This window comes from Penicillium longicatenatum, assembly GCF_028827895.1.
Source record: "Penicillium longicatenatum strain IBT 33135 chromosome Unknown contig_6_segment0_segment0, whole genome shotgun sequence".
NCBI classification, from domain to species: Eukaryota; Fungi; Ascomycota; class Eurotiomycetes; order Eurotiales; family Aspergillaceae; genus Penicillium; species Penicillium longicatenatum.
Window position 1 is genome coordinate 4,279,053 of NW_026643123.1, and position 27,645 is coordinate 4,306,697.

The following is a 27,645-nucleotide window of genomic DNA, read 5'->3' on the forward strand; positions in this document are numbered from 1 at the left end:
TCCACGCCCCTTTATCATTCAACAACCCAACAGCCATGGTTTCTCCCCAACTCGAAACAGACGAACCTCAATGTTTATTTTTGCGGCGCCATGACCGCATGCGTCTAATCGGGTATCCATGGGCCATCACTGGTCAAGCCGATTGGGTTCATTACTTGGAAGGATTCTCCTGTGGCTTCTAGACAAGAGCTTGGGGAAATTCGTATGGGGCCCTGGGGGCTAAAATGGACACAATAGCACTAGGAGCACGTGGACTGGACTAGCTTGTTTCAAGCCACATGAATATCCAGGATTCGATTCATGGCCAAAGGTAGTATGCAGCGAGTCCATGACATAAGGTTACTTGAATAATGTCAGTGTGCTCAAGGTAAGTGGTACAGCATTTCACCTGGGTATGAGTCCACGTACATGGTCATAGGTCCCCGGATCATCGGATCACTGTGTATCCGATAGAGCCGAAACCTTCCGTCCGATCTTGTATAAATAGAATCTTCTTCCTCATTTCTTTAATATGTATATTCCAAGCCCTGGAGGTTTACCTTAAATCTTTGCTGGTATATTTCGATACACAATCAATATTCGAACCTATCCTCATCAATTGACATTTCGATATCGGTGGATGCATCTTGAGGTCCAAGGATATATGTCTGGGGCCCTCAGGTTTCATTGCCCAACTGCACAATGTTGGTGTTTGGCCTTGATATGGATCCCAGCCACCTATTTCTATAAGGATGCGAGTAAGAAGCACGCGAGCAAAAGGAACTAAAATCTGCAAGCCGGGCACACTCATCACCTGCAGGCTCGAATCACGTCCGCGTTTCAGATGCAACGACGGGCCGAGCCCGTTCAGGGCCCAAACCTTCCCCGGAGCCAAGGAAGGCGGGGGAGATTAAACTTCGCGACACATAATTTAGCGAACTGGATTTGATTTGTAGAAGATGAGGCATGGATTGACATTCACGCATCTGGATTACAATGAAAATAGGATAGCAAAGTGGTATGAGTACATTCAAAAAGGGTTACGGGAAACGCTGGTAAGCGAGGAAATGGTGAAAGCAGTCATGGTTTACATTAAGGTCGTGCTCAAGCCACCAAGCGCTTCACACAAACTTTCGAAGCTATCCAGGAAGCCCAAGAAGAGGAAATATGTATATCGAGAAAAGCAAAAGGGGATAAGGGATATCCAATCAGAAGCAAGTAACAGACATCGGTCAGGTAAATCACCAGAACCTATTTAAATCACAAAGAAATCTTCTCCATTCCCGTACCATACCGTTTAGGATTAAACTACACGCTAATCCAAGCAAGTGGAGTTAGGTATATAGCAAGCCATCGATGGATGGAATTATTTAAGCCAGGACGAAGGCGGCAACGGCAGCAAGACCGGCGAAGCCGATGGAGCCGGAGACGGCACCAGCACCGCTGTAGGCGGGGGTGGCGGAGGGGGGAGGCAGCGGCAGAGCCGGAGGCAGCAGCGCCGCTAGAGTATGTTAGTACATATCGAGTAGAAAGACTTGGGAAGTAGTAGCTTACCTGGGAGCGGGCTTGCTGGCGGAGGGGGCGTGGGGAGCGGAGCCACCGGAGCCAGCGGTCACAGGGGAGGTACCCATGGGGATGGGGACGGTGGAGTAGATGACAGTGGGAACACAGGTGGTGTGGGCAACCACGCTGTAGGACATGGAGGAGGCACCGGCGCCACCGTTACCAGCGGGAACGGAGGGAACGGGGGCAACAGCGGGGACGGAAGTGGTCCAGCTGGGAGCGGCCGAGGGAGCAGGGCCAGAGGCAGCGGGGGCAGAAGGAGCCGGGGCACCGCTGGAAGGAGCGGGCGAGGAGCCAGCGCCAGCACCCTGGGGGACGGAGGTCACAACAGCAGGGGCGGAGGTGGGGACACCAGAGTTGGCAGGGCAGTTGGTGACGGTAGGTCCGCAGGAGGTGATGGTGACCTCATCAGTCTCGTAGACGGTGGTGTCAGCGCCGTTGGGCATAGCGGCAGCCAGGCCGGCGAAGAAGGCAACGGTAGCAATGGTGAAACGCATTTTGATTTGTGAGAAATAGGACCGTGAAGGTGATTAAAAGCGTAGAGCTTAGGGAAAGAATGTAGTAGTTTGGGTTGAAAGAGTGGATGACCGAAGTCTAGAGAGTGACTGAATGCGTAGGCAACGAAGATGGACTTGAAGAAGAAAGGAAAGAAGAACTGGGGGATCTAGGGGCCCTTTGTATGAACAGGGAGATTAGCCGGAGATCAACACCCATCCATTTCGCCCCTAAAAAAAAGGGGAAGCTTCTTGGCTCTGGTACCTGCAGTCTGTAGTACGGTGTGTACGAGATGTTACTTGTGAATTACCGGAAGTCAGTACAGTTAGTGTCAGGATGGAGGCGTCATCATGGTATCAGTGACTTGATCTATGAGCGATATCCACACCGCATATTCAAGTACTCGGTACCAGGGGAGACTTGCACTGCCCGAAAGGCTGGACCCTCAATCGAGCATAGCGATTGGATCAGAGAGGCGCTTGGGAGCAAGGCCGTTTCATCGTGACCAGTGAGTTTCAGTAATTTACTGAATTTACTGTGCCGCTAACGAGTATTAGCGTGGGAACTGCACTGCCGATCGCGCCATTAAGTGGTTCTCCCATGAGACACACTTCCTTACATCGCGCTTGGTGCTGTATTTTGATTTCGGAGTCTTTCTTGTGCTTTACTCTGCCGTATGGGCTCGTTATTCTGCTTGTTTCATTCTTCAATACCCGTTTAATTGCACTATATAATTACGAGGTCTGGAAATGAACCCGTTCTTTAGCGGTTTCAGCCCGCTTGTCCTGAACCAATCCACCTAATCACCGCCGATCCACTGCCGGTTCCTGGTTTCCATCCACCACTCACTGTCTTTCCCCGTGGGTCCAAGATCCACTTTACCCCTGAACAACCCGTGGGTGTATTTCCGCCATTGTGTGTAAACAAGGGCGCTTCTCTTTGGGGTGACGGCACGGTCTCCCCCGCGACCACGATAAACCACTCACAGTACTGTACGGAGGACTGGTACGAGGCTCCGCTCAAGGTTCAATTTTCCCCAATAACGAATCGATATTGAGATCAGAACGCGCATGGCCGAACTCCTTTTTCAAGAAGTATGATGCAAATAATTGTTTTGATTTCCCTCTGTATTCTATTTCTAGTCTCGCAGGACCCTCTGTCTTTGTTCAGGTGGATCCCATGGAACACTGCAGGTTCCATTGCAACATGGCGGTCCAAACGCTCTTTGTTTGGTGTATTTTTCCCTTGAAAAAGTCCCATCAGCCCTCGATTTCATCACTAAGCGAAACACGGAACTCAGATGGGCTCCGCTTGCGGGTCTAGTCTCACTTGCGCCGGGACCATGATCCCCGAATGGTTTAGTTTACAAGCCTCCTTAGTGCTTGAGCTTACCCAAACCCAGGTAGGAATAAGAATGATAAAGCGGGGGAAATCCAGAGGCTTGGGTTTAGACCTAGAGGTTTTCCTCCGTGCCGCTTCGGCGTTAACGTACTGTAGTGGCTTGAACGCTCCCTACCCGTGGATTCTGTATGGCGCGTGCTGATCGAGGCCAGCACGCATGGTCTCCCTAACTCAAAATAAGTAATTACCCCTTACCCAATACCCTCTTCCCCTCGTAACGTGGTAGTGATCTGTGCGGAATGAGGATCATCATTGCCTTTGAGTCGTTTGAGTCGAGACCTTGTATGGTGCGGTGTCGGCGACCTGCGTGCACTTTGTCCTCCCAATCCTGGCCTGATGTCTCGGCCTTTCTTAGGTTCAATACTTGGTTAGGCTCCATGATAAGGGGGGCGTGTGGTTCAAAGAAAGCTCAATGGCCTCGTGGCGCCCCCAGACTCCACATTCCATAACTATTGATTTTCGTTGAATCTCACTGGACCACATTGCCCCCTTTTCAAGATGTACAGATTTAGTCGGCCTCGATCCTACTCAAAATCCATCCTTGATAACTCCATGAGTTCTATGTTTAGATTGCCGAACTATTGGTCCGGCCTAAGAAAAAGGGGTAGCATTGAGCGGATATTCATAGTGTCCAGTGGATCTTATTCCAACATGTGATTGATCCCAGCACAGACCAATGTTCTTTCAATGCACCGACGGATACTACAGCATACACTATCATGGTATGGATGTACGGAGAGAGAAAAGGGGCAATTGCCGGTCAAAGATTAACCCATAAGATGTTGCCCGCAGTGCTCAATATCTTGATCCTGGTGCCGACTTACGAATCTGGTGGGTCCGGTATCTCTGAACCAACCCTGCACACGAAGAGCATCGGGGCTGCTCCGTCAGAATTCCGTTTGAAGTACGTACACGGCTGCTTCGTGTGTACTCCTTTGTCCGCATGTGCCTTGACTTGTGTAGTCCATTTCGACTCTTGCCGAGAATATGGGCACATGCATGAAAAGGGATGATGATCGGTGGACGGCAGATCAGGTACACACGGGATTTTCAAGTGACGTTGATCCGGCTCGGTTAATGAATTTGCACTCTGCAATCTTCTTGGTCGCCTTCAAATCTCCATTCAATCGTGTACGAGTGATTCTGTAACTGACTGGAAATTACCACCAATGCTGATCAGTAGCCGCGTGTCACACAGAATGGAAAGTATCCATCGCCGATGATCACGATGAGCCATTGATAACATTGGCCTCGTCCACGCGTTCCGTTCTACGTGACTGGGCCTGAGCTTGACGAGGCTCTCGGCATATGTCATTATTCCCAGGATACGGGGCACCATACATATCATATGTCCATGAAATCTAGACTGGAGCTTACTTCACCTTCCAGGTATCGTTGACACTAATTTTAACTCCTTCGCAGTTGTGGGGCTTCAACGCTTCGTCCTTAGTTTCCACGATTCCTCCGAATTTAGCAACCTTGCGACGCCTTCACCAAGCATTCCTTGATTCGAATCGAGCCTCGCGTCGGAGCAAGGCGGAAGTAAGCCGCAGATGACATCGATGGAGGTCTGTGTATACATTACGGACAGAGTCGATCTGCAAGGGCTTTCCAGGCCAGAACCAGTGTGGCTTTCCTGGCTGGCTGTGGCTTTCGGCAGAGGTATTGGAATGTGTGGCTGTACACTCGGCTTCCCGAGTGGATTTGCTCTGTTGGATTAAGGATGGAGATGAAAGCTCCGATCGTCTCAGAATTGACTTCACGGTCCTTGATCCGAAACCTTGGACACCTTGGCCGTGCCACAGACTCAGCCACAGGATGTTTCAAGCAGAGTAATCATCCCGCATGCAACGGTCGGGAAATACCGAGCCATCATCATGACTGTCATCATATGTAAAATAATTCGAGAAAATCAAAATAAACAATCAATTTCATGGCTCTGATGACATGCTTCATTCGGCGTACCGTGGTTGAACGTGATGATCGGCGCTTTTCCTACGCTGTGATGACATCGGTCTCGACGTATCGACTCGTCGATCCCAGGGTCTTTGAGTTCCCGCCTCTGTCAAGGGGTACAAAACCAGGCACATGTAGAGATACAGGTGAGATGTACTGATTACGCTGGTTGACCCCCAGGATATCCACTGTCAGCCCTACTACGGAGTACACACTTTAGGTACACCTAGGGGTTGTAGATATACATAAGGTGTACAAACCAACAATTTGTGATGTTGGTTATTGCCAAATCCTAATTAGCCTTCGACTGCATGGTTCCCCGCGCAGGGCTAAATCCCGGGATCAATCGAGTTGCACATATCTGTGACTTGACAATGCAGTGACAGGTTATTCTCCCCTCATTTCCAAGTGGGGACCTGTCTGTGAGTTGGCAATGATGTCGACGGACGCCACCCATGTCTCTGAGGGCCGATGGTTGGCGAGAAGTCAAGTGGAGTTCCCGGGCAAAGGAAATTTGCGGCTCCAAGGCAACCACATATTGGCCTTCATGCCCAAGATTGTGTGTGATACATATCAGTGACCTTCGTAGAGGGGGAAAGCGACATGGGAAGGCGACTTAGCGATGTGATCAGAGGGCACAGGGTGCATGAAGAATGCAAGCTGATAATAAGTCGACCATGCGTTAGCGTCAAGTCCCTGGTTTGTTTGATCCATGGTTCTTCGTGAGAATTCAATCGGACCTGCAAACTCTGCAATGCTCCCAATACACACTGGCAGAGGTGATTTCTTTAATCGAGTTGATCGTCTTTTCCAACTTTTTTGTAGTCTACAATCGCCCTGTTTCAGTCGAGGGCGCCTTCTGAAACAGCCCCACCACTGCCCGTAGGACCCGATCTTGTCGTCGCCCTGTCCCACTCGGCGGCTGTGTTGCCGTCTATTAATATTCATGGTGATCTGAGCTTTAACAGAATCCATCTTTAGGAATCTTGTGTTAAAGCTCAATCATTCCTTCGACATTTGTTCTGTGGTCTGGCAGGTGGAGAATCAAAAAAATCGCTTGTCTGCGCATTTCGCCCCGAGTCACCTGCTTTCCCCTCTCTTCCCCTTCACATTCCGCTCGTTTACGTGTCCACCCTCTCACTTTACCCCAACGCTCGCTACTGTCTTTTCAGGGACTCCATCGACACTGTGGCTACCCTGGCTGACCCAAACGAGTTGTTCTTGCCTGGCGATAGGCAGAACAATCTCGCTATGTCGTCCGTGCCGCTACTTCGGACCCCGGTCCCTAGCAATCAGCGCAACAATGGCACCCCCAGAGCTCCAAAGCTCACACTGGGCATCCCTCCATCGCCAAACGCCAAACCCGTCAATGGCAATGGCGTCCCTGCCATGGTGGCCCCTCCACAACCTCAACCTGCCCCTTCCCGCCCGGCTCTCCGCCTGGCGACTCCTATGATCAACCCGAATGCCCCGCAGCCGGTGAACCGCCCAGCCAACGGTCGACCAGGTCCTCCTTCGCTAGCACTGTCCACGGGTGGGCTCGGTGTGAATGGCCAACCGACCTTGAAGACCAACGGCGGAGGCAGTAACCCCATCTCCGCAAACTCCTCTGTTTCAACAGTCGATATCGCGAGGGGTCTCCGTGAGCCTGGCGGCTCCGATCCAGCATCTGCAATCAGTTCATTTGATGAGGAGGGTAATGATCAGCTGGAAGGTGAGAATGGTGTGAGTGCACTTGGTTTCGACCTGGATCGGTTGAGTCTAGAAAAAGGTCGCCCACTCGATGTTGAAGACTTGGATGATAAGGGCTGGCACGCGGCCAGCGAACAAAAGAAGATCATTGAGCTGGGTAGTTTGGGTGAAGGTGCCGGTGGTGCCGTTACTCGGTGTCAGCTCAAAGACGGCAAGACTGTGTTTGCATTGAAGGTGTGTTTCTCCGCTCGTTATCTCAAACCCGTTTCATCAGTGACTGACTTCTTATCGCGGTAGATCATCACCACCGACCCAAACCCCGATGTTAAAAAACAGATTGTTCGTGAGCTCAATTTCAACAAAGACTGTGCATCCGAGCATATCTGTCGCTACTATGGTGCCTTCATGGACAAGACATCTGGTACAATTTCTATTGCAATGGAATTCTGTGAGGGTGGCAGCCTTGACAGTATCTACAAGGAAGTGAAGAAACTAGGTGGACGCACGGGAGAGAAGGTGCTTGGAAAGGTTGCAGAAGGAGTACTCAATGGGTTAACATACTTGCATAGCCGCAAGATCATTCATCGAGGTATGAGATTCATCGTGCTCGGCCTTCTTCGAATCACATTGCTAATATCTCATTTAGATATCAAACCCTCCAACATTCTCCTGTGCCGAAACGGTCAAGTCAAGCTCTGTGATTTCGGTGTCAGCGGCGAGTTCGGTACCAAGGGTGATGCCAACACTTTCATCGGCACCTCCTATTATATGGCCCCGGAACGTATCACTGGCCAATCCTACACCATCACCTCCGACGTTTGGTCCTTAGGTGTGACTTTGTTAGAAGTTGCGCAACATCGATTCCCTTTCCCCGCCGACGGCACTGAGATGCAGCCCCGTGCCGGATTAATAGACCTCCTCACCTACATTGTCCGCCAGCCAATCCCCAAACTGAAAGATGAGCCGGAGAATCGGATCAAGTGGTCTGATAATTTCAAGTACTTCATTGAATGCTGGTATGTGCTGAAAACCCCCCTCCGGGATTGTCCTTCCTAACCCTAATCGAACTAGTCTTGAGAAAGAGCCTCCTCGACGAGCAACTCCTTGGCGGATGCTGGAACATCCATGGGTTCAGGATATGAAGAACAAGAAGGTCAACATGGCGAACTTCATCACGCAAGTGTGGGACTGGAAGAACTAAAACAAAAGTCATTCGCCTGGGCCCTTTTCTATCCTGCATGTTGTTTCCATGGAGTTCTCGATTTGTTGAGTATGAGTGGCTGGACCCTAAGGATTGACCTGGCTGTCAACACGACTCAAACATGACCCCATTACGACACCCATTGTTCTCTATTCACAGTTGGCGTCCATTTGATGATGCTTCGTCCCGGGCCGGAACTTGGGTGAAGCGAGCTGTCATTTTTCTTATATATCTTTTCTCATACCATACCCTGTCATTGCTTTCATTTGCCAGCGACATCGACACGAAATTTCACCCGGCTTCCTACTGCGTACGATCCTTCACGGCCTGATACCTACAATTGTCATTGCATCATCTGAGTCTTCTGCCTCCCTCTGCTCCTTTACCCTTCTTCCTTTCTCTCCCTCTAAACTTCTCATGATATTTTTCGAGCTTGGACATATCGACCATCATATATTGCTTGCTTTTTGTTGTCTTCGTTTGTTGAGGTATAGCCTCGCTTTTGTTTCAGGCTTTTCTTTTCCCTTTTTTTTTTCTCTCTTTTTGGGGGGGATTCCTACTCTGGTCGTCGTGGAGTATATGCAATGCATTGAAAACAATTCTCGCACATACTAGGAACTTAATACCGTTGCATTTGAAGTTGAGTCTTACAGTAATCTCAGTCGAAAGACTCCTAGATCAGCAAATAAGTTCCAGATGGGATACATATATTGATATCTATCTTGTCAAATACATCGCTAAAGTTATCATCGCTATCATGATGCCAAGTATACTCCCGGCAAGACATTCCCGGCCGTTTGACTACCGATTCACCGGCTCAGCGCCCAAAACCCATCCAATTCCACTCGCCAACCCCCCTGTAACCATATTACTAACCATATCCCTCTTCCGCACACGATCATGCTCCGAATGCTCGCCATCACCTTGAATCTCCGCTTCAGACCCAGGCCCAGCTGCAGCCGAGGAAGAAGCCGCAGCACCACGCAGCGGAAACGCGTTCTTGTGCAACGCCATCGCAGCACCCCTCGCAACCTCAAACAACCCCATAGGCGCCTCATGCGGATGGGAATGCGGCATTGCAGCCCGAGCACGAGCCCGTCTAGCTGCACGTTGTTGCGCCGTATCAAAGGCGTCGCGCTCCGAGTCCGAAGGTCCAAAGCCACCCGGTACAGTAGATAGGCTATCGCCCTTAGCGTCCCAGACGTCTTCCTCTGTTTGTTCACGGGCTCGGAGGGATGACATTTCCTCGTCGCAGCGGCGCCAGGCACCTAGGATTTCGGGGAGAGGATCGGGTGTTGGGGTAAGGACTAGGGCTAAGGAGAGAAGTTCCATGCGTTGGGAGAGATGGTTTATTTGGGATGTGAGTGGGGTCGAGGGGTTGGGTGTTGTAGAGCGGAAGCGGCCCGCATTGTAGACTGCGCGCCAGGAGATATCGTCTGGTGTAGAGGTGGATGTTAGGAGGGGAGATGTGGTGTTTAGGTGAGAGGGGGGTGCGAGGCGGGTCAGGACATAGGAGTAGGCTGTGCCGAAGTCGTTGGAGGAGAGAGCGGAGGAGATGGCTAGGGAGGTGATTCGACGTTCGGCTGTGATGAGGGTGTCTGAGACTTGTTCTTCTATTTCGCTTGTTTGGTCTGCGGGTAGGCCTGTGACTAGGTTCCGGCCAATGTAGAGGAGGTCATCGAGTTTTGTGTAGCTTTTGTCGTTTTGTTCGAGCACATTTTCAACTAGTGAGAGAGGGTCATGGTGGACCCGGATACTGACTGGCTGGAATGGGACGCCGTGTTGAAGGATCAATGAGTAGAAAGATAGCGCATGGGTTGCTGCTATCAAAGCATTGATCTGCTTCAAAGGGATCGATTCGGGGAAATGCGGCTGAAATGCTTGCAAGCTATGAAAAAGTTAGAGGGTGCACCGAACGTTGGCCTGGTGTTATCAAAGCTTACATATCATAGGCTCTCTTCATGCCTCCACGGGTCCGGTTGCCATTGCTGGCATTATCATAAGCTGTGAAAATAGAGCCAACCACGGCTGCCTCCACTTGAGTGGGACTCAGTGGTGCTGACTCTGATCGAGTATATAGCTTGACGGCCAATTGATATTCTAGGGAGGTGTCAGATACCGACCATGACGTATGCGAATGTTTGTTCAAATCTTACCTCTGGCTCCAAGTAGGGCCTTGAGAATTTCCGTTTCAACAGCATCTCGTGATAGTCTCCAAAAGAGACCGTGGTGGGTCGATGGCTCATCCCAGCCATTATCGGAATGCTCTGCCTGCCAATCCCGAAGCCAGAGCAGATGCTGCCGAGCTATTTCCCAAGCTTCATCTGATCGAGGCTGCTTCACCATAGATGATACCACGGCTTGGAGCTCTGCCATTTGCATATCCTCACTGCTATGAAGGCACATGCTTGCTGCGACCCGACAGGGAATCACATGGCCAAGGTTGGTTAATATGCGTAGAGACAGGAGCAAAGCACTTGCAAATGATATCGAAGAGGGCGACGGTAATGTCAGAAGATTTTGCGGCCTCAAAAGAGCGTTTTGCAATAGATAAGGACGTAAAGTCGACGAGATCAAGTCTGCATCGAATTCCACAGAGGGAAGGACGGCATCGGAAGATGAAAGGTATGAGCATTCTTCGAGGCCGAGCAGCTCGGCAACTCGCGACAAAATCCTAAATGAACCTTCAAGCGAGCCTTTGGATGAATCCGCCTGAGCGTATACCACAGCCAGACCGGACTGACCATACCGATTCAGCAACGCCTTTGCGCTATCTGATGTGATCTGGGCACCACTCTCCTCATACCCACCCAGATCGACATCCTCGGGTCCATTCCAATTAACAAAAGCATTGACTACACTCTTAGGGTCCACTAGACTTCGTGACAAGAGCCATTCGTTCACATGTTCCCAACCAACCAGCTCAGTGAGCTCGGGCTTTGGCGTTCCCTCGACGAAGGAGATCGAGTTTTGTTGGGCCGCTTCATTCAATCTGCGCCGTTTTGATCGGTTGCTTCCATATAGCCAAGGACCAATCAGTCCCCTCAAGTTATTGACCAAGTCCATGTCGTTCCTCTCTGGACCGGCAATGGATAACAGAATATTGACCGCAGTCTGGTCATCTAACTCTTCCAGAGTCTCCAATGACAATGTTCCGTCGCGGTTCGGATAATATTCGTAATTGAGTCGAAGTGCCGGTAGTAGGCTTGAGATCAGCCATGCTCGAATCACTGGTTGTTGTTCGTAGAAGGGAAGAATGAGGTCAAGGACTAATGGTTGAAGTGCGGTTTCGGCGTCAATCAAGTGTGAGCGATGAATAAGGAATTTGGTCAAAGGGTCACACGATTCCACCTCCTCTTCTTCGTCGTCCCGCCTCAGAGGTCGTAGGCGGAGCTTCCGCACGCGCTGCCTTGCTTCCGGCTCAGACAGGTCCTTGACAGCAGAAATATCAATTTCACGGGCTTTATTTGTACGGTCGGAGTTCCCAGTCAGCTCTTGGAGTACTGGAATATATTGGGAAGGTTCTATGCTCTCGGGTAGGAATGTCAAGATGATGCGTAGGAGGCGTTCCAACGGCAAACAATGAGGGTATTGCGCTTGTAAAGTAGGAAGATCGATCACATCACCACCTGCACAAAGGTGAGTCGCAAGCAGAATTGCGTGGGCATCGGATATTCCTTCCAGAGTCATGGCGACCGAGGGGAGGCGTAATGTAGTCCTGTGACTTAGTAGCGACATACGTAGCTTGAGGATGCGGGTAACTCATGTACGGCGGAGCGCACGGGCCAGGTCGGAAACGAAAGGGAAAGCGTCGCATCCGCGAACATCTCACCATCTTCTCTGCGGTCTCTCTGTCTTCACCCTGCCAATTCCTCTATACAACTCTTCAAAATGGCTTCTGGATATGGTCTCAATGGCGGTATGTGATCTTCTGGCTCTTTCCCCGACTGTGGGGTCCGCACGCGACGACATTACCATCATCATCACATCTTGCGCAGACCCTCCCCCTCCCCACGAATCACTAGGCTAACTAGCTATGACTCTTTTTAGGTCCCGGCCGCTGCTACCCCTTCTGGCAAGAGGTCCTTGGATGCTACGTGGTGAACTCTGGCGAGGGTGAGGCTGGAAAGAAGAAGTGCACCCCGGCTCTGGACGATTATTACGAGTGCCTCCACCACCGCAAGGAGGTATGTATTGACGCTTTTTAGGAGGGATTGAAGGATTGTGGAAGGACTAGCTTGGAATTGATCGTGGTATGACTAACTTTGATCCCTGGTGATAGGCCATGCGCACAATGAAGATGCAGGTTGCCTTCCGCAAGGCCGAAGCTGCTCACCCTCGTGAGAATGCCCCCAAGGCTGAGCAGATCCGCAGTTTAGGTCTGCTTGGGAAGGAAGAGGAGGCAACTGCTGTGATGTCGCAACTGTGAAGGAAACCCCCAAGGGCGCGATGATTCTTTTTCTTTGATGCGTGTGATTCCTTGTTTCTGCCCCGGAACTTTTTGCCGGGTGCCTGTGACTGTATAGAAATGCTCAATTTTGCAGGCTATTAAGCCTCGTTCTTGAAATGATACTCCGGTTCTATGAAGTATGTTATTGCGGATGTTTTGTCGTATTCAAGATGGGCTTGGTACGTAGTTCAGCAGACCTCATGTCTCTGCTGTGAATATAGGCAGCTAGTTGGAAAGCAAAAAATAAATAAATCAAGCTACCTATCCATCGACTAGGCAACACTTTCAAGGTTGCTAGGTAATTGAGCGATGGAATTCTGTATATTAGGTGGATAGGTATACGATACTTCTATGGACGTCACCAGAGCACTCAAAGCTGCCGTGGCACCCCACCTGGACATCTTGTGGGACGATGATAGAGCTCGGAGAAGCTTTAATTCAATCATTGGATGAGACTGGTAACTTGCAATTGAATACATATGTATGATGATGAAATCAACTACATCCGAGAGTATACCATTCACGTTCACTGTCGGGGTAGATGTTCAGCTGGTGCAAGCTTTACTATCTAATGTGGATATATAGTTCCCGGATATTTGCAATATGCGCTTGTCCATTGGTAGAATATAAAGCAATTTTGACCCCCACTAATATTATGGTAGAAAATACAGATCACAAATTTTCGATAATGGTTTGATGCATCCAAGCGAGACATTACATAACTGCCACTAGACACGCATACTCGGTTGAACCCTTTGATCATCAGGGGATTCTCGACACTGCTTGAGGCCATCTGGCATGTCTTGGCATTGCTATGCCATGCAGGAAGTCACTGAGCATTAGAAGTTGTGATTCGTTCCATTAGATGAGAATCAGAATATTGAACAAAGGAAATGAAATTATAAGCACAAGGTATAGTGATCTCAAAAGTGAAAATTCCAGCATGAGTTCTAATACAAAATCTCTGATCGAACGCGTCCACCACGTGACCCGCACAAACCCGGGAGTGGAGGCCCAACCACCGCTAAGCCCTAAACAGGCTAGCGCCACACACCCAAACATGGACCGGCGCGCCAGGCAAGAGCCCCCCAATGATATAAACCCGGCTGCGTGACCTCGAATCTCGCTCTTTGTGTACTGAATCTAATCCTCCCTGCTGAGTCATCCCCTCCCGGCTCACTGGTGTTGGGCGTTGGTGTTATTTGCATTTCGCACTTTGAAGGGCATTACACGCTTTTTACAGTCGCGTGTACTTTCTCTATCCCTTTTCTTTCTGTTTTCACCTTTTACTTTCGGCGGTGCTGCTCACTCGGCATCAAGAGTGACGGCCCGCCATGACTTCCCGGTAAGTGACTTGGACCAATTATGACGCGTCAGTCACATGATACTAATGCCCCACAGACTCGACCGCCTGGTCACGTGAGTACCACCATCAATATCCAAAGAGGTAAAATGATCTGAGTGAGAGCTCCCTAAACTAACATTTCTTGCACAGTTTGCTTGAGACCGGAAGCACTCAGTTGATTCGGAACACAGCAGCCCAGCAATTAGGTGACGTTCAAAAACAACACCCGGATGAGCTCTTCAACCTCTTGGGCAGAATTCTGCCATACCTGCGATCTAAATCATGGGATACGAGAACTGCTGCGGCGAAAGCCATCGGTTTGATCGTCGGCAATGCGGAGATTTATGATCCAAATGAAGATGATGGTTTGCAGATTAAGTCTGCAGCTGAGGATGATGAAGTGGAGATTAAATCTGAAGTCAAATCAGAAGATATTCCGTCCTCGTTTCTCCAACTTGACACCCTGGACATTGGATCGATACTAAAGCACGGCAAGCGATTACTTGGCAGTGCTGGAAAGGAGTATGAGTACTCCCTAGCATCATTGGATCCCGCGACACGACTTCAGCACCAGAAAAAGACACTGAACGGCCGTCTCGGCCTTGCTGGCGAGTATATTGAGGATGATCTACTTGACACGGCCGAAATGGTCCCCAAAGTGGCAACTCCTGCTCCAAAACGAGAATTCGCACAGGCTCCTGTATCTCGAGACAACAGCGTTTCGGATATAGCCTCTCGGCGGCCATCGTCCCCGGACGCCAAGCAGGAAGAGGCGGGTCTCAGTAAGCGCCAGTTGAACCAGCTTAAGCGAAAGAACAAGCAAAATGCCAAGATGGGCGCCAATAAAGTCCGTGTGGTCGACCTCTCCTCCCGTCGACCATCGGAGAACGTTGCGACACCAACCACCCCTCACCCTATCAAGGCCGAGAACGGCGACGATCAGAACGGAGAAAGTAAACCCGACTATTTCTCGTTTGAAAAATCCGCCGAAGATGATGATTCAAAGATCGTTGCGGAGTTCAAGGGACCCATCGCACCCGAGCGATCAGTCATCCAGCCTGATTTTGTGGACCAAGGCTCAGGTTGGCCCTTGGAATGCATGTGCGAATTCTTGACAATGGATATCTTTGACTCTAACTGGGAGGTTCGACATGGTGCAGCTATGGCTCTTCGCGAGGTTATTAGGGTCCAAGGTGCGGCAGCTGGTCGGTTGGAGGGTAAGACCCGGACAGAGAACGATTTACTGAACCGCAAATGGCTTGATGACCTTGCCTGTCGTTTGCTTTGTGTTCTCATGCTCGATCGATTTGGTGACTACATTTCAGACAATGTGGTCGCCCCGATTCGGGAAACCGTGGGGCAGACCCTGGGTGCCCTTTTGTCCCACTTACCACCTAAGTCTGTTCGTCACGTTTACCGAGTCCTTTACCGAATTATCATGCAGAATGATCTCGGTCTGGATCGCCCTGTGTGGGAGGTTTGCCATGGTGGTATGATTGGTCTCCGCTACTTGGTTGCCATTCGCAAGGATCTTCTCATCAATGACTCTGTCATGATGGATGGTGTCCTCGAGGCTGTCATGAAAGGACTCGCCGACTTTGATGATGACGTGCGCGCTGTTAGCGCCGCAACACTGGTACCAATTGCAGAAGAGTTTGTAACATCAAGGGGTGGCACTCTTGGGCCTCTGATGAACATTGTTTGGGATTGTCTTTCCAACCTGCAAGACGACCTCAGTGCCAGCACAGGATCCGTGATGGATCTCCTCGCCAAGTTGTGTACGTTCAATCAAGTCTTGGATGCGATGAAAGCCAACGCAGCGGTCGACCCGGAGGCTTCGTTCGGCAATTTGGTCCCTCGTCTCTACCCCTTCCTGCGGCATACAATTACCAGTGTTCGTTCCGCCGTTCTCCGTGCTTTGATGACCTTCTTAAAACTAGAGGGAGAAGGCAGCACGGATTGGGTGGAAGGCAAGGCACTGCGCTTGATCTTCCAAAATCTGCTTGTGGAGCGCAACGAGGATGTGCTCAAACTCTCAATCCAGGTTTGGTCGGAGCTACTAAAAGCCATCGAGACCCATGGATACTTCAAAACCGATGCTGAGCTCTCAAGCTCCATTGAGCCCCTCATCACTCTTACCCTTGGGCCATTCGGTGTTCCTCGTTACCCCATTCGGATGGACGAAACTCTCTTTATCAAGCCATCAGGTCTTCCCTTCTCTCTTGCCGCTCAACCTCCCGCTAAAATCTCACCCCCCGCTACTGCTGGTGGTGCAGAGCCCCCCAAACCTGGCCGCAGACGAAAGTCGGAGAAAAAAGAAGCCCCGCCACCATCAACTCACAACGTGGATGGGCATATGTTGTCAGGCGACATCGACCTTGTTGGTGCAGACACTATGTTGCGATCCAAGATCTATGCCTCAAGGGCATTGGGTGAATTGCTATCTGTTTGGGACAAGCACAATCTCCCGAGTTTCTGGTCGCCCATTTTGAATGGCCTGAACGCCTCGGCGTCTACTTCTCAACTCTCCGCTGCCATGGTCATGGAGGAATACGCCCGTTTCACTGGACCAGACAGCAAGTACACATCATCTCTTACAGAAAAACTTCGCCCGATTGTCGAAGATGAACGTCCACCATGGTATTCGGACATCTCCAGCTACCTGCATGTCGCTCGCGCTCAATGCCATTCCCTGCTGAACGCCTTCCGGGACCACGCACATGTCCCAACCTCGCGGCTCCCGACCTTGGCTGTTGTTGTTCAAGGCGACCCTGAAGCCGGGCCTAATGCATTCTCTCTCGCTGATGCCGAGAAGATCGTCGGCCCTGACTTTGAACGCCTCAAGAAGAGCCTGACGCCTGCGCAGAGAATTACTGCCACTCAGGTCTTGAACGACACCCGTGCAACAGCGCAATCGGCTGTCAACGAGGCTCGTGGTTTCAAAGAGCAACGAGACATGCGTGTTCCAGCAGCCGCTGCAGGCGCATTAGTTGCCATTCGGGATATTCCGAAACGCCCTGGTCATATCATTAAGGGTATGATGGACAGCGTGAAGAAGGAAGAAAATATTGAGCTTCAGCAACGCTCAGCAACCGCAGTTGCAAGCCTTATCGAGCACTACACAGCAGCCACAAAACGTGGACCAGTCGACAAAATCATTGGAAACCTCGTCAAATACTGCTGCGTGGACACCTCGGAGACTCCCGAATTCCAGCATAATGCCCAATTGGAGACATCAATCTTGTCTTTACGCAAGGAAGAAGATCGGCGAGACCACCCCGATGCTGCCAAGTTCGAACGCGAGGCTAAAGAAGCTCGTATTATGCGACGTGGTGCCAAAGAGGCTTTGGAGCAACTGACTGTCAAATTTGGCCCCGACCTTCTTGAGAAGGTGCCCAACCTTGCAGCGCTAGTTGAAAGACCATTAAAGGATGCTTTGGTGGGTGAGCTGCCTGAAGATATCACCAAACCAGAGACGACGCTTGGCCAGGAGGTTGTAGATGGTCTATCCACTCTTCGTGCCCTTCTGCCCAAGTTTGATTCTGGTCTCTATCCTTGGGTTATTGGTCTCATGCCTATCATTGCCAAGGCTTTACAATGTCGTCTATCAGTAATCCGCTATGCAGCAGCAAAGTGCTTTGCTACAATCTGTAGCGTTATTACTGTGGAAGCTATGACAATGTTAGTAGAGAAGGTGCTTCCGACAATTAACCACGCTTTGGATGTCCACCATCGTCAAGGTGCTATCGAGTGCATCTACCATCTTATCCATGTGATGGAAGATGGAATCCTACCCTATGTCATCTTCCTGGTCGTTCCTGTACTTGGACGTATGAGCGACTCCGACAACGATGTTCGACTTTTGGCAACCACATCATTCGCCACTTTGGTCAAACTCGTACCGCTGGAGGCTGGTATCCCCGATCCACCTGGTTTCTCCGAGGAATTACTCAAGGGTCGTGATCGAGAGAGGAAATTTATGTCCCAGATGCTGGATTCGCGGAAGGTGGAGGCATTCGAGATTCCTGTTGCGATTAAAGCTGAGCTCCGGCCGTATCAACAAGACGGTATCAATTGGCTTGCTTTCCTTAACCGTTACAACCTTCATGGTATTCTCTGTGATGACATGGGTCTTGGAAAGACCCTTCAAACTATCTGCATCGTTGCGAGTGATCATCACATGCGAGCAGAGGAGTTTGCAAAGAGCCAAGCTCCTGATTCTCGCAAGCTCCCCTCGCTGATTATTTGCCCACCTTCTCTTTCTGGCCATTGGCAACAGGAGGTCAAGCAGTACGCTCCATTCCTCAACTGCATTGCCTATGTCGGTCCCCCGGCAGAGCGAACAAGACTTCAAGCTCAACTTGGTACATCCGATGTGGTTGTAACCTCCTACGATGTTTGCCGAAACGACAATGAAATTCTCAATAAGATCAACTGGAACTATTGTGTGCTCGACGAGGGTCATCTCATCAAGAACCCGAAGGCCAAGATCACAATTTGCGCTAAGCGACTAATGAGCAACCATCGCCTGATTCTCTCGGGTACGCCGATTCAGAACAACGTGCTTGAGCTTTGGTCACTCTTCGATTTCTTGATGCCTGGTTTCCTTGGCACAGAGAAGGTCTTCTTGGATCGATTTGCCAAACCAATCGCTGCTAGCAGATTCAGCAAATCTTCATCGAAAGAACAAGAAGCCGGTGCTTTGGCGATTGAAGCCTTGCATAAACAGGTCTTGCCTTTCCTCCTCCGCCGCCTGAAGGAAGAGGTCTTGAATGATTTGCCTCCTAAGATCATCCAAAACTATTATTGTGATCCCAGTGAGCTTCAAAAGAAGCTTTTCGAGGACTTCTCAAAGAAGGAGCAGAAGGAGCTACAAGACAAGGTTGGAAGCACTGATCGCTCTGATAAGGAGCACATTTTCCAAGCCCTACAGTACATGCGTCGCCTGTGCAACTCGCCTGCCCTGGTCGTCAAAGATGGACACAAGCAGTATAATGAAGTCCAGACCTACTTGAATGCTAAACGTTCAACCATCAGGGATGTGTCTCATGCGCCGAAGCTCAGTGCACTGCGTGATCTGCTGGTTGACTGTGGTATTGGTCTCGATACCCCAGCTGAGGGTGAGCTCGATACAGGTGCAAGCTATGTCAGCCCGCACCGTGCCCTTGTCTTTTGTCAGATGAAGGAGATGCTGGACATTGTGCAAAATGATGTCCTTAAGAAGTTACTACCATCTGTCCAATACCTCCGCCTGGACGGTGGTGTCGAAGCAACAAAACGTCAAGATATCGTCAACCGATTCAACACCGATCCTAGCTACGACGTGTTGCTACTGACAACCAGTGTTGGTGGTCTTGGCCTCAACCTCACGGGAGCAGACACTGTTATATTCGTCGAACATGACTGGAACCCGCAAAAGGATATCCAAGCCATGGATCGCGCCCATCGTATCGGTCAAAAGAAGGTTGTTAACGTGTACCGCTTGATCACCAGAGGTACCCTAGAGGAGAAGATCCTGAAGTAAGTTTTCGTCCGATCTTTTTCAAAGTAATATTGAATCTCATACTAACGGGCTTTTGTCTAGTCTACAACGATTCAAGATAGACGTCGCCTCTACGGTGGTCAATCAACAAAACGCCGGCTTAGGTACAATGGACACAGATCAACTTCTAGACCTATTTAGTCTCGGCGAAACAGCTGAGACAGCCGAGAAACCAGACGCAACCGGCAATGAAGTCGACATGGTCGACATCGACGGTGAAGTCAAGGAGAAAGGCAAGAAGGGTTGGTTGGATGACTTAGGCGAACTATGGGATGATCGACAATACCAGGAAGAGTATAACCTGGATTCATTCCTGGCTACGATGAAGAACTGACAGTGTCTTCCGTTTGCCATGACGCCATTATACCCCCCTGAAAAGCCTTTCCACCTTGAGTTACCCTCCACGACTTGTTATGTCACGCCTCACGTCCTATCTTTCTTTTTGTCCCTTGAGGGATATTTCGCGTATCTGCGATTATTAATCCTTATTTCATTCCCCCTCTGAGTGGTTTACTGATTTGACTCTGTACTCGTTATACTTCCACTGTATTTTTAGCTTGAATTTTCCCCACGACCAATAATCTCTAATGTACATAGAGATAAAATGCTTCTCACGCTTCACCTTCTACACCGAGTTTGTAAAACCCGGTTGATCGTAGTTGAAAAGAGCACGGCTGCTGTGAACCTCGAAAATGTGCAAGTTAAAGTAACCACCATGACTTCATCTACACAGGCATTATCTTACGCGATGGCTTCTTGGAATCAGATCAAGCGTAATAACAATTTTGAAAGGAATCTTGTGAAGTCATTATGTCATACATAGGCCTAAAAGCAGGCAAAATGGCAAAGAAGCACCATACCCATAGCTCGTCTCCAGTCACCAAAACCTGGCAATTGTCCAGCCAAAAGAGAGCCAAGCTGAACCTGAGGATCAATAATGGCACAAGATCAGAGCAAAGTAATGAGTGGCCATAGAAACAGACAAGCAGGAAAGAGAGGGACCAGCCAACGAAAAGAAAAGAGAAAGAAAAAAAAGACAGAAACACCGCCACCATGCCTAAATTGGTTATTTTCCGGCTCCAGCAAACCGTAGATGCAGACCGGAACACATAGTATGTGAAAATCAAAAAGAAAGAAAAGAATGAGACACCCACAAAAAAAGACGTAGAAGCCATGAGGGGAATAGAAAAAGATAAAATGCAACAAGGTAAAAATGCGGTTACCGCCAGAGAAGCAGAGCAGCAGGCAGCGGCCAAGTGGAAGATTAAACGGTTATCAAAACACGGACCAAAAGGTCCTATGCACTGAAGTCGGGTGGCACCAGGAACCAAATGCCCAGTAAACGCTCCAGGCGTCATTCACGCCAAAACGGGGTTTAAGCCTGTCCCTTTGGTTTGGCGAGCATGTTCAAACGACTCAGACTGAGCATGCCCGGACGCTTCTGTTTCGTACTAGCAGGGGTGCCAAACCGATTGGAGGAAACAGAGCGATTTGGAGTTTTCATAGGACGTGATTTGATAGGGCTGGGAGTAGGCGGGTTTGCCTTCAATCTCTTCGTACCACGCTCATCGGACTGGGCGTCAGAAGGTGGCACGTTCTCAGCATCCTCGGCATTGGGAACATCATCATCGTCAAAGTCCTCCCGGCGTCTCTTCTTGTTACTCAGACCATGAGACACCCCGTGGGCCACGACGGGGAGCTCGGGCCAGGTAGGCTCCAATTTGCCCACTTCCGAGGAGCGAACATGGCGAATAGAGGGTGACCCGGTCGGAGTAGTGCTGGCCTCAGTAGCTGATTTATGATCCGGGGTAAGAGTAGGGAGAGTTGGATAGACAATCTCAGACAGCTTGGAACGGGATGGAGTGGTGGGAACCTTGGAAGGGGAAGGGGAGGCCTCAGCCACTCCATGACGAGACTTGACGCTGGGGGTAAATTCAACGTGCTTCTTTGGCGATGGACTTGGGGCGGCGTCATTCTGATCATTCTGGCCAGCGAAAAGCAAGTCAGGGTTGAAGTCAGGGGCAGCAGTATGAGTACCAGCGGCAATCTTGGCTGGGTTGCGAGAGAATAATGGCTGGCGTCTGCGAAGAATAGACTTAAGATTGTTAAACGTGGGCAGGTTAGTCTTGAACCGCGGGTTGAATTCAGTTCGAGGAGTGCGCGGAGAGGCCAGAGCCTGGGTGGAGGGCGAGCGTGCCAAAGAAGGAATCAGCGATGTTTTGGGGGCCTTGAGGCTAAGGGAGATTGATGACGTGCGCGCCATGGAAGACCGAGTCGGTGTCATCAGAGAGCTGCGAACTGCGGAGCGAGGCCGCGCCCGAGGGGCAACAGGTTTCGGTGCAGCATCTTCTTTCTTTTCAGCACCCTCAACGTTTGAACGGCTGGCTGTTGTATCATCTGCGGCGTTGCGTTTGACACGCTTAGCCGTGGCAGTAGGAACAGGCACGGCCGATGGCTTTGCTGACGACGAGGATCGTGATGGCGACTCGTTTTGGGGTTCGGGTTCGTCCAACTGAGCCTTGGACTTTGTACGCTTCAATGACTTTGTTGCAGGCTCGAAGCGACCAGGAGCGGCCCGGAAAGAGGAAGGGTGATTGGCAATCGAGTCCATTTTCTTGAACTCGGCCATATGCACATCGCTGAACCGTCCCGCCTGACCCCTTGCTTTTGCGATCTTTCGTTCGATGGGAGCCCGAAGATCGCGCTTCTGCTGTTCTGCTTCGGTCGGCTCCATGTTTGCTCTAGCCTGCCTGGCCTCCTGACGAATTGTTTCCATTAATTGCTGGGCCGCATTGCTCAGATCTGACTCTTGTCCGAATTTGAACTCGTAGCCTGGTGTACCGAATTGACTGGGCGCAGGCGAGGGCTTGGTCTTGGAAGGAGTCTTTTCAACCGCGCCCTCTTTCAAGACATTTCCGGCCGCGTCTTTCTTGATGGGGTTGAAACCGAGGATTAGGCCTGAATCGACTTTCTTGGTAGTGCTTTGGTGTGCCTTGCTAGGATGCATTTCGTTCGCAGACGGGCGAACAGCAGACGCGCTAGTTGGTGTTCTAGCCTCCTTGGACTCCTGGTGCGAATTTGTGAAAATACGTTTCTGGGTCGTCTTTTTGGTGACTGGTGTGCGGACAGCAGGCTGATCATTACTCGGCGCCTCATCGTTTTCCTCAACAGAAGGAAGTTGAGAAGGTGCGACAGGCTGAGGGGTAGATTCATCGCTCTAATGAGGTAACCATATGTTAGTCTGGATCATGTTTTAGCCATGACATTGCAAGCCCCTCCCTCGGGCGTTGCTAGGACACGCACATCTGGAGTTCCCTGGCTACGCAGGCGGGCGGAACGCCGAACCGCCATCGCTAAAGGTAAAGTGTGTGTTTTCAAGTGGAAATGATGTAAGATCGGATGCGACCCCGAGAGAAAATTGTGGATTGGAGTGGGGGAGGGAATTGGACAAGTGGATGTTCTGGCGTTGAAGTTTAAGTCGAAGCGAGTCCAAAATGTAAACAAACGCGCTTGACGTCACATGACTAATCACACCAATACAACTGAGGATGAATCAACAGGTTTCAACGTACATACTACTATACATAATCAGATACGCCAAATATATTCAGTGCTCATAGATTGCGGATAATTTTCAGCTAACACAGCTAGCTAGCCGACGTCGAGCTGTCATCAATGCGGCAGTTGTCCCGTGGTTAGGCGCAAATCATTGATCATCACGGAACGCTCTCAACAACAAGCGGCTCAAACACACTTCACTGTATTTTAGCGCATCCAGCAGCCGCTGAAGGCCATATTTTACGATAAATTCATAGGCATTTGCTAAATTCTCATTCTTGACGCGATAATATGCAGTTCCCGGAGCCTCACATACGAGCCCCTCGAAATGAGCATACCCATACGGCCATTGTACTTCATGGCCGGGGAAGCGATGGCCCGGAATTCGCTGAAGAGTTATTTTCCTCTGTGACTTCACAGGGGAAAAACTTGCCCGACAGTCTCCCGAACTTTCGCTGGGTCTTTCCGACTTCTGGTGACCGATGGAGTGCAAGGTTTCAAGAAGACATGCCATCTTGGTTTGATGCATACTCCCTCGAAGACATCGAAGCAAAACAAGAACTACAAGTCGATGGACTCAGGGAGTCAGTAATGCATATGCTAGAACTGTTAGATCGTGAGATCGAGCAAGTTGGTGGTAATCCTCATCGTGTCTACCTCGGGGGCATCAGCCAGGGTATGGCGACCGCCCTGTGGACACTGCTTTGCGCACCAGGGAGAACCCAAGGGCCCCTTGGTGGTGTTTTGGGATTTTGTGGGTGGTTGCCTTATGCTGGACAGGCAGAGAATCTCATCAAAGGATTTTCAAATATTCCTGACCGATTAGATGTGCCCAGCAAGCGACGCCAAGGGTCTCAGTTGTTGTTGGATGTGATTGCTGGTCCAAACACGACACATATCAATGAAAATACTGACTTATCTGTTCTATCAACTGCAATATTTCTGAGTCATGGCTCGGATGATGAATGGGTTCCTGTGAGACTAGGCCGTCAAGCAGCCCGGGTCCTTCAGGGCTTTAACCTCACAACCGAATATCACGAGTTTATTGGTGCTGAAGTAGAAGGCCATTGGATTGCAGAGCCTAAAGGATTCGACCAAATTGTTAGGTTCATCCAAAAACAGGTGGAACAAAATCATTAGAGGGCCAAGGAAACCACTTGTTATGATTCTTATCAGACAGGTATAGGGCCATTTGAAATACAAAAATACAATTATCACATCTTCTGGTGTCGATCCATTCTATGGCGACCCATCAATACGAAGATCAACTACCGCATCATCAATGCTCGGTGGCCCAACATACTTCTTCCGTCCCCATGCCCAATACCAAGCGGTAGCCATAATGATGAAGGCGACAAAGACAACTGGGGCATAGTTGACGGTTTCTGCAGTGACAGGAATATATGAGGGCATACAGAAGAGAGGCACAACCAGGATGCTCCAGGCTGCGATTCAAGTTAGTAAGAGTTTCTGAAAGGGAAAGAGTCAAAGCCCACCTAAAGCCACAACATTACAAAACACCCCGAGTTTCCCCAAGTCAAAATTTCCGTTTCTGATCTGCTTCCGCCCTCCAGCAAAGGAGACAGCAATTGGACAAGCATAACTCACGGTAAGAGTAATGACACCGACTCCAGAGAAAGCATTGAATGCAGTGGTTGATCCAAAGTAGATAAGTCCAAGGGCGATCTCTATTACCATACCCAGCATCATAGCATTGAAAGGAACACCCAGGGTCTTATTCACCTCCTTCCATTTGCGGGAATAAGGAACACCCCCATCTCTTGCAAATGCCCACACAGATCGCGATACAGCTGTGGTGCATCCAATACCGCATAGTAATGCGAGGACGGCAAGTGGAAGCAGTAGAAGAAATGCACCAGCCGAGTTACCAATGGCTGATTTGATTATGCTGGGAATAGGTTGGCCAGACTGAAGTGCAAGAAGCTCTTCTGTATTGGGAAGCACGAAGACCAAGGGAATCAGGAAAAGAAGACCTGCGAGTGTGTTCAGAATGATCGTGCCGACAATAGCTTTTGGGACCTGGCGGGATGGTTCTTGGACTTCTTCGCACATTCTGTAAGATGTGAGTATACACGATCGAGGACAAGGAAACTTTGAGAGAAAAGGCGGTACATACGATATGACCATCCCAGTCGATGAAGTCGTATAAGCTGCTTGTAAAAGTCCAACACAGAACGACCAGCCAACCGGCCATCCTGACTGAGGCTCAAAGTTCGTAAACACGTACGCAGCATCATGTCTGCCATTCTTAGCAATGACCAAGACGCAGATAACAGTCGCCAAGACACCAGCTAGTGTCCAGAAAATGGCAAATGTCTAGAAGAGGTGTGAGTCAAACATCCAACAGAAGCACGAGTCCAACGTACATCAAGATGGGGTAGCCATTTATTACCAAATGCCGAGACAGCGTTACACAAAAGGGTGATGGCCAAGAAGATGAGAAATATCTGATACGTTTCTCCTGCAAGGACTCCAGCTCCCGAGGATGTTTCAAACACATTGACACAGGCGACTATAAATTGGGCTGACCCAAAGTTCACAGCGAGCGTGATCATGATATTGCCTACCACGTAGGACCAACCGCAAATCCAGGCAAAGATTCTTCGATACGCGGGTGAAGAGAGCATAAATGTTTGGTAATAGACGCCTCCGGCAGTTGGGTAGACTGAAGTGATCTCACCCAGGGAGGCTCCGACGCAAAGGATAATCGCTGATACCATCAGCCATCCCCAGATAATATTCACGGGACCCCCGCCGTAGAGTGGGTAAATGAATGTCGTTGACAATCCGTAAGGAATGGATGCGAGAACGAAGGACATGAAAGCCACTTGAAGTGTTGATCTGTTCCTTGTGAGCTCGGGCTCATAGCCAAGGGCTTCCAGGAGGCCATTTGCCGGGACCGAGTCGGATTGTTCAAGGTCGGCACCATATTTGGCGTCTTTTTCATCGAATGAAGGATGACTTGGCGCAGAAGCCGACTGTGAATGGGAATCTATCTTGGTCGCCATGATTAGAACCACGACTCCTGGTAGATAAAAGGATCAAGACTGAAATGAGTTGAAAAGTTGGGAGAACACAGACCCCTTATGTAGCGGTCCTCCAGAGTGATTGGGGCGTTATATATTCGGGCCCTGAAAGGCTACGTGCTATGTATCATAAGATTGAATGTAGCGAATAATACTTGACGGCCTACGATAAGTTTTACTAGTGGTAATCATCCTAAAGGTCGATGTTTTTGTCTTGTGGACCTTTCCGTAGCATGATCGGCACCCTGGACATGAAACGTGGGGTAATTGCCTATCACCTTGTTTTTATTGGAGTAGGCATGATGACGCACAGTGCGGAGCAATGCCGAGACATTGAAATCAGGATCAGAATTACTAGCTGGACCGCTTGGTCACTAGAGGGACTTCCCTACCCAAAAAGGTAAGATCAACTCTGCGATGAATCCATTGATTATCCCCGCTTTATAGGGTCTTTTGCAAAGTGAGTCACATTGAATTGGTTTATAGGGTAGCACTATTAAAGACTCTCTAGCCCCCCTGGGTCATGAGACTAGAGTTTATGACATCGATGAGCTTGTATGGAGCAAGTCTTTTTCAAAGTGAAGTGACATTCTCTATGAGGCATTTTGAATTTTGAAACGCCTTAGGGTACGCAAGGATCACGTTGTCGTGTGCGTATATGGAAGCAACGCAAAATCTTATCAATTAAATATCAAATTGCGAGAGTGTCTTGATACCATTGTGCTGAGGGATTTGAACTGAAGATTGGAAAGATTAGGTATCCAACTGAACAATTATTGTGGAGCTTGACATTAGCGCCCCGAAGACGTGATTGGAACGTTAGTCCAGAAGCAGTTTATCTTTCCTCTGAGACACGAGACTAGGTGATTGTCATCTCTTGTGATCTCATAATGTAATACTATCTTGACCGAAGACTCAAAGCCAACTTTGTTATCCCAACCTCTATACGCTCAGGGCCTACTGAGCCAGAGTTCGCGGCTGGGCTAATGCACAGCGGCTAGGCTAGTCCGAGAAAGGAGAGCATCCGAGGAATCTGATGGGCCCATTTCAGATAAGGATGGGCCACGTAAAAGTATCAGCCTCAAGTAGAAATCTTAACGATTACGATTCCCTATCGACATAGTTTCGGAACTTGGCACCCCCGCAAAGACGGGAAACTCTCTGTCTAGCCAATAAAAATTCGTATATGTAGCCGTCAGTGGCTTTTTTTCTTCGGATGAGAAACAGTGGAAGCCGATCACGAGACCTCCCCCTGAGCATCGGATCCCCAAGATAATGATATCAGTGATGTTAGCCCCCTTAGCCCCCTACTCTCATAACCTGAAACATTATTATGAATACCCTGCCAATACTGTAGATATTTATGGAGTATATCATCCAGAGATTTCCCCTCTTTACGGTGACCAGTGCAGATAT

The 27,645-nt window shown here is 49.7% G+C and overlaps 8 protein-coding genes across 8 annotated transcripts; 4 read left to right on the top strand and 4 right to left on the bottom strand.

Moving 5' to 3' along the window:
• Nucleotides 1-1,349: 1,349 nt before the first annotated feature.
• N7484_009790 (GPI anchored serine-rich protein) lies at nt 1,350-2,039 on the bottom strand (the record flags this gene model as incomplete). Its single annotated transcript, XM_057120177.1, has 2 exons — nt 1,350-1,480; nt 1,550-2,039. 2 exons carry the CDS (start codon nt 2,037-2,039, stop codon nt 1,350-1,352), a joined length of 621 nt encoding a protein of 206 aa, XP_056969732.1.
• A 4,606-nt stretch (nt 2,040-6,645) lies between these two features.
• On the top strand, nt 6,646-8,287 carry N7484_009791 (dual-specificity mitogen-activated protein kinase kinase; the record flags this gene model as incomplete). The annotated part of the gene is made up of 4 exons (XM_057120178.1): nt 6,646-7,320; nt 7,384-7,675; nt 7,733-8,102; nt 8,158-8,287. The coding sequence occupies 4 exons, from the start codon at nt 6,646-6,648 to the stop codon at nt 8,285-8,287; spliced, it is 1,467 nt and encodes a 488-aa protein (XP_056969733.1).
• An 801-nt stretch (nt 8,288-9,088) lies between these two features.
• On the bottom strand, nt 9,089-11,977 carry N7484_009792 (secretory pathway Sec39 family protein; the record flags this gene model as incomplete). The annotated part of the gene is made up of 3 exons (XM_057120179.1): nt 9,089-10,175; nt 10,231-10,387; nt 10,444-11,977. 3 exons carry the CDS (start codon nt 11,975-11,977, stop codon nt 9,089-9,091), a joined length of 2,778 nt encoding a protein of 925 aa, XP_056969734.1.
• Nucleotides 11,978-12,031: 54 nt separating this feature from the next.
• N7484_009793 (uncharacterized protein) lies at nt 12,032-12,716 on the top strand (the record flags this gene model as incomplete). Its single annotated transcript, XM_057120180.1, has 3 exons — nt 12,032-12,206; nt 12,338-12,474; nt 12,570-12,716. Coding segments are annotated over 3 exons (459 nt in total), but the record flags the coding sequence as incomplete, so codon positions are not given.
• Nucleotides 12,717-14,071: 1,355 nt separating this feature from the next.
• On the top strand, nt 14,072-19,958 carry N7484_009794 (DNA-binding ATPase; the record flags this gene model as incomplete). Its single annotated transcript, XM_057120181.1, has 4 exons — nt 14,072-14,082; nt 14,139-14,156; nt 14,233-19,602; nt 19,667-19,958. The coding sequence occupies 4 exons, from the start codon at nt 14,072-14,074 to the stop codon at nt 19,956-19,958; spliced, it is 5,691 nt and encodes a 1,896-aa protein (XP_056969736.1).
• A 1,041-nt stretch (nt 19,959-20,999) lies between these two features.
• N7484_009795 (uncharacterized protein) lies at nt 21,000-22,975 on the bottom strand (the record flags this gene model as incomplete). The annotated part of the gene is made up of 2 exons (XM_057120182.1): nt 21,000-22,841; nt 22,928-22,975. The coding sequence occupies 2 exons, from the start codon at nt 22,973-22,975 to the stop codon at nt 21,000-21,002; spliced, it is 1,890 nt and encodes a 629-aa protein (XP_056969737.1).
• A 498-nt stretch (nt 22,976-23,473) lies between these two features.
• On the top strand, nt 23,474-24,322 carry N7484_009796 (alpha/beta hydrolase; the record flags this gene model as incomplete). The annotated part of the gene is made up of 1 exon (XM_057120183.1): nt 23,474-24,322. The coding sequence occupies one exon, from the start codon at nt 23,474-23,476 to the stop codon at nt 24,320-24,322; it is 849 nt and encodes a 282-aa protein (XP_056969738.1).
• A 99-nt stretch (nt 24,323-24,421) lies between these two features.
• Nucleotides 24,422-26,211, bottom strand: N7484_009797 (uncharacterized protein; the record flags this gene model as incomplete). The annotated part of the gene is made up of 4 exons (XM_057120184.1): nt 24,422-24,627; nt 24,679-25,256; nt 25,320-25,519; nt 25,570-26,211. 4 exons carry the CDS (start codon nt 26,209-26,211, stop codon nt 24,422-24,424), a joined length of 1,626 nt encoding a protein of 541 aa, XP_056969739.1.
• Nucleotides 26,212-27,645: the final 1,434 nt, after the last annotated feature.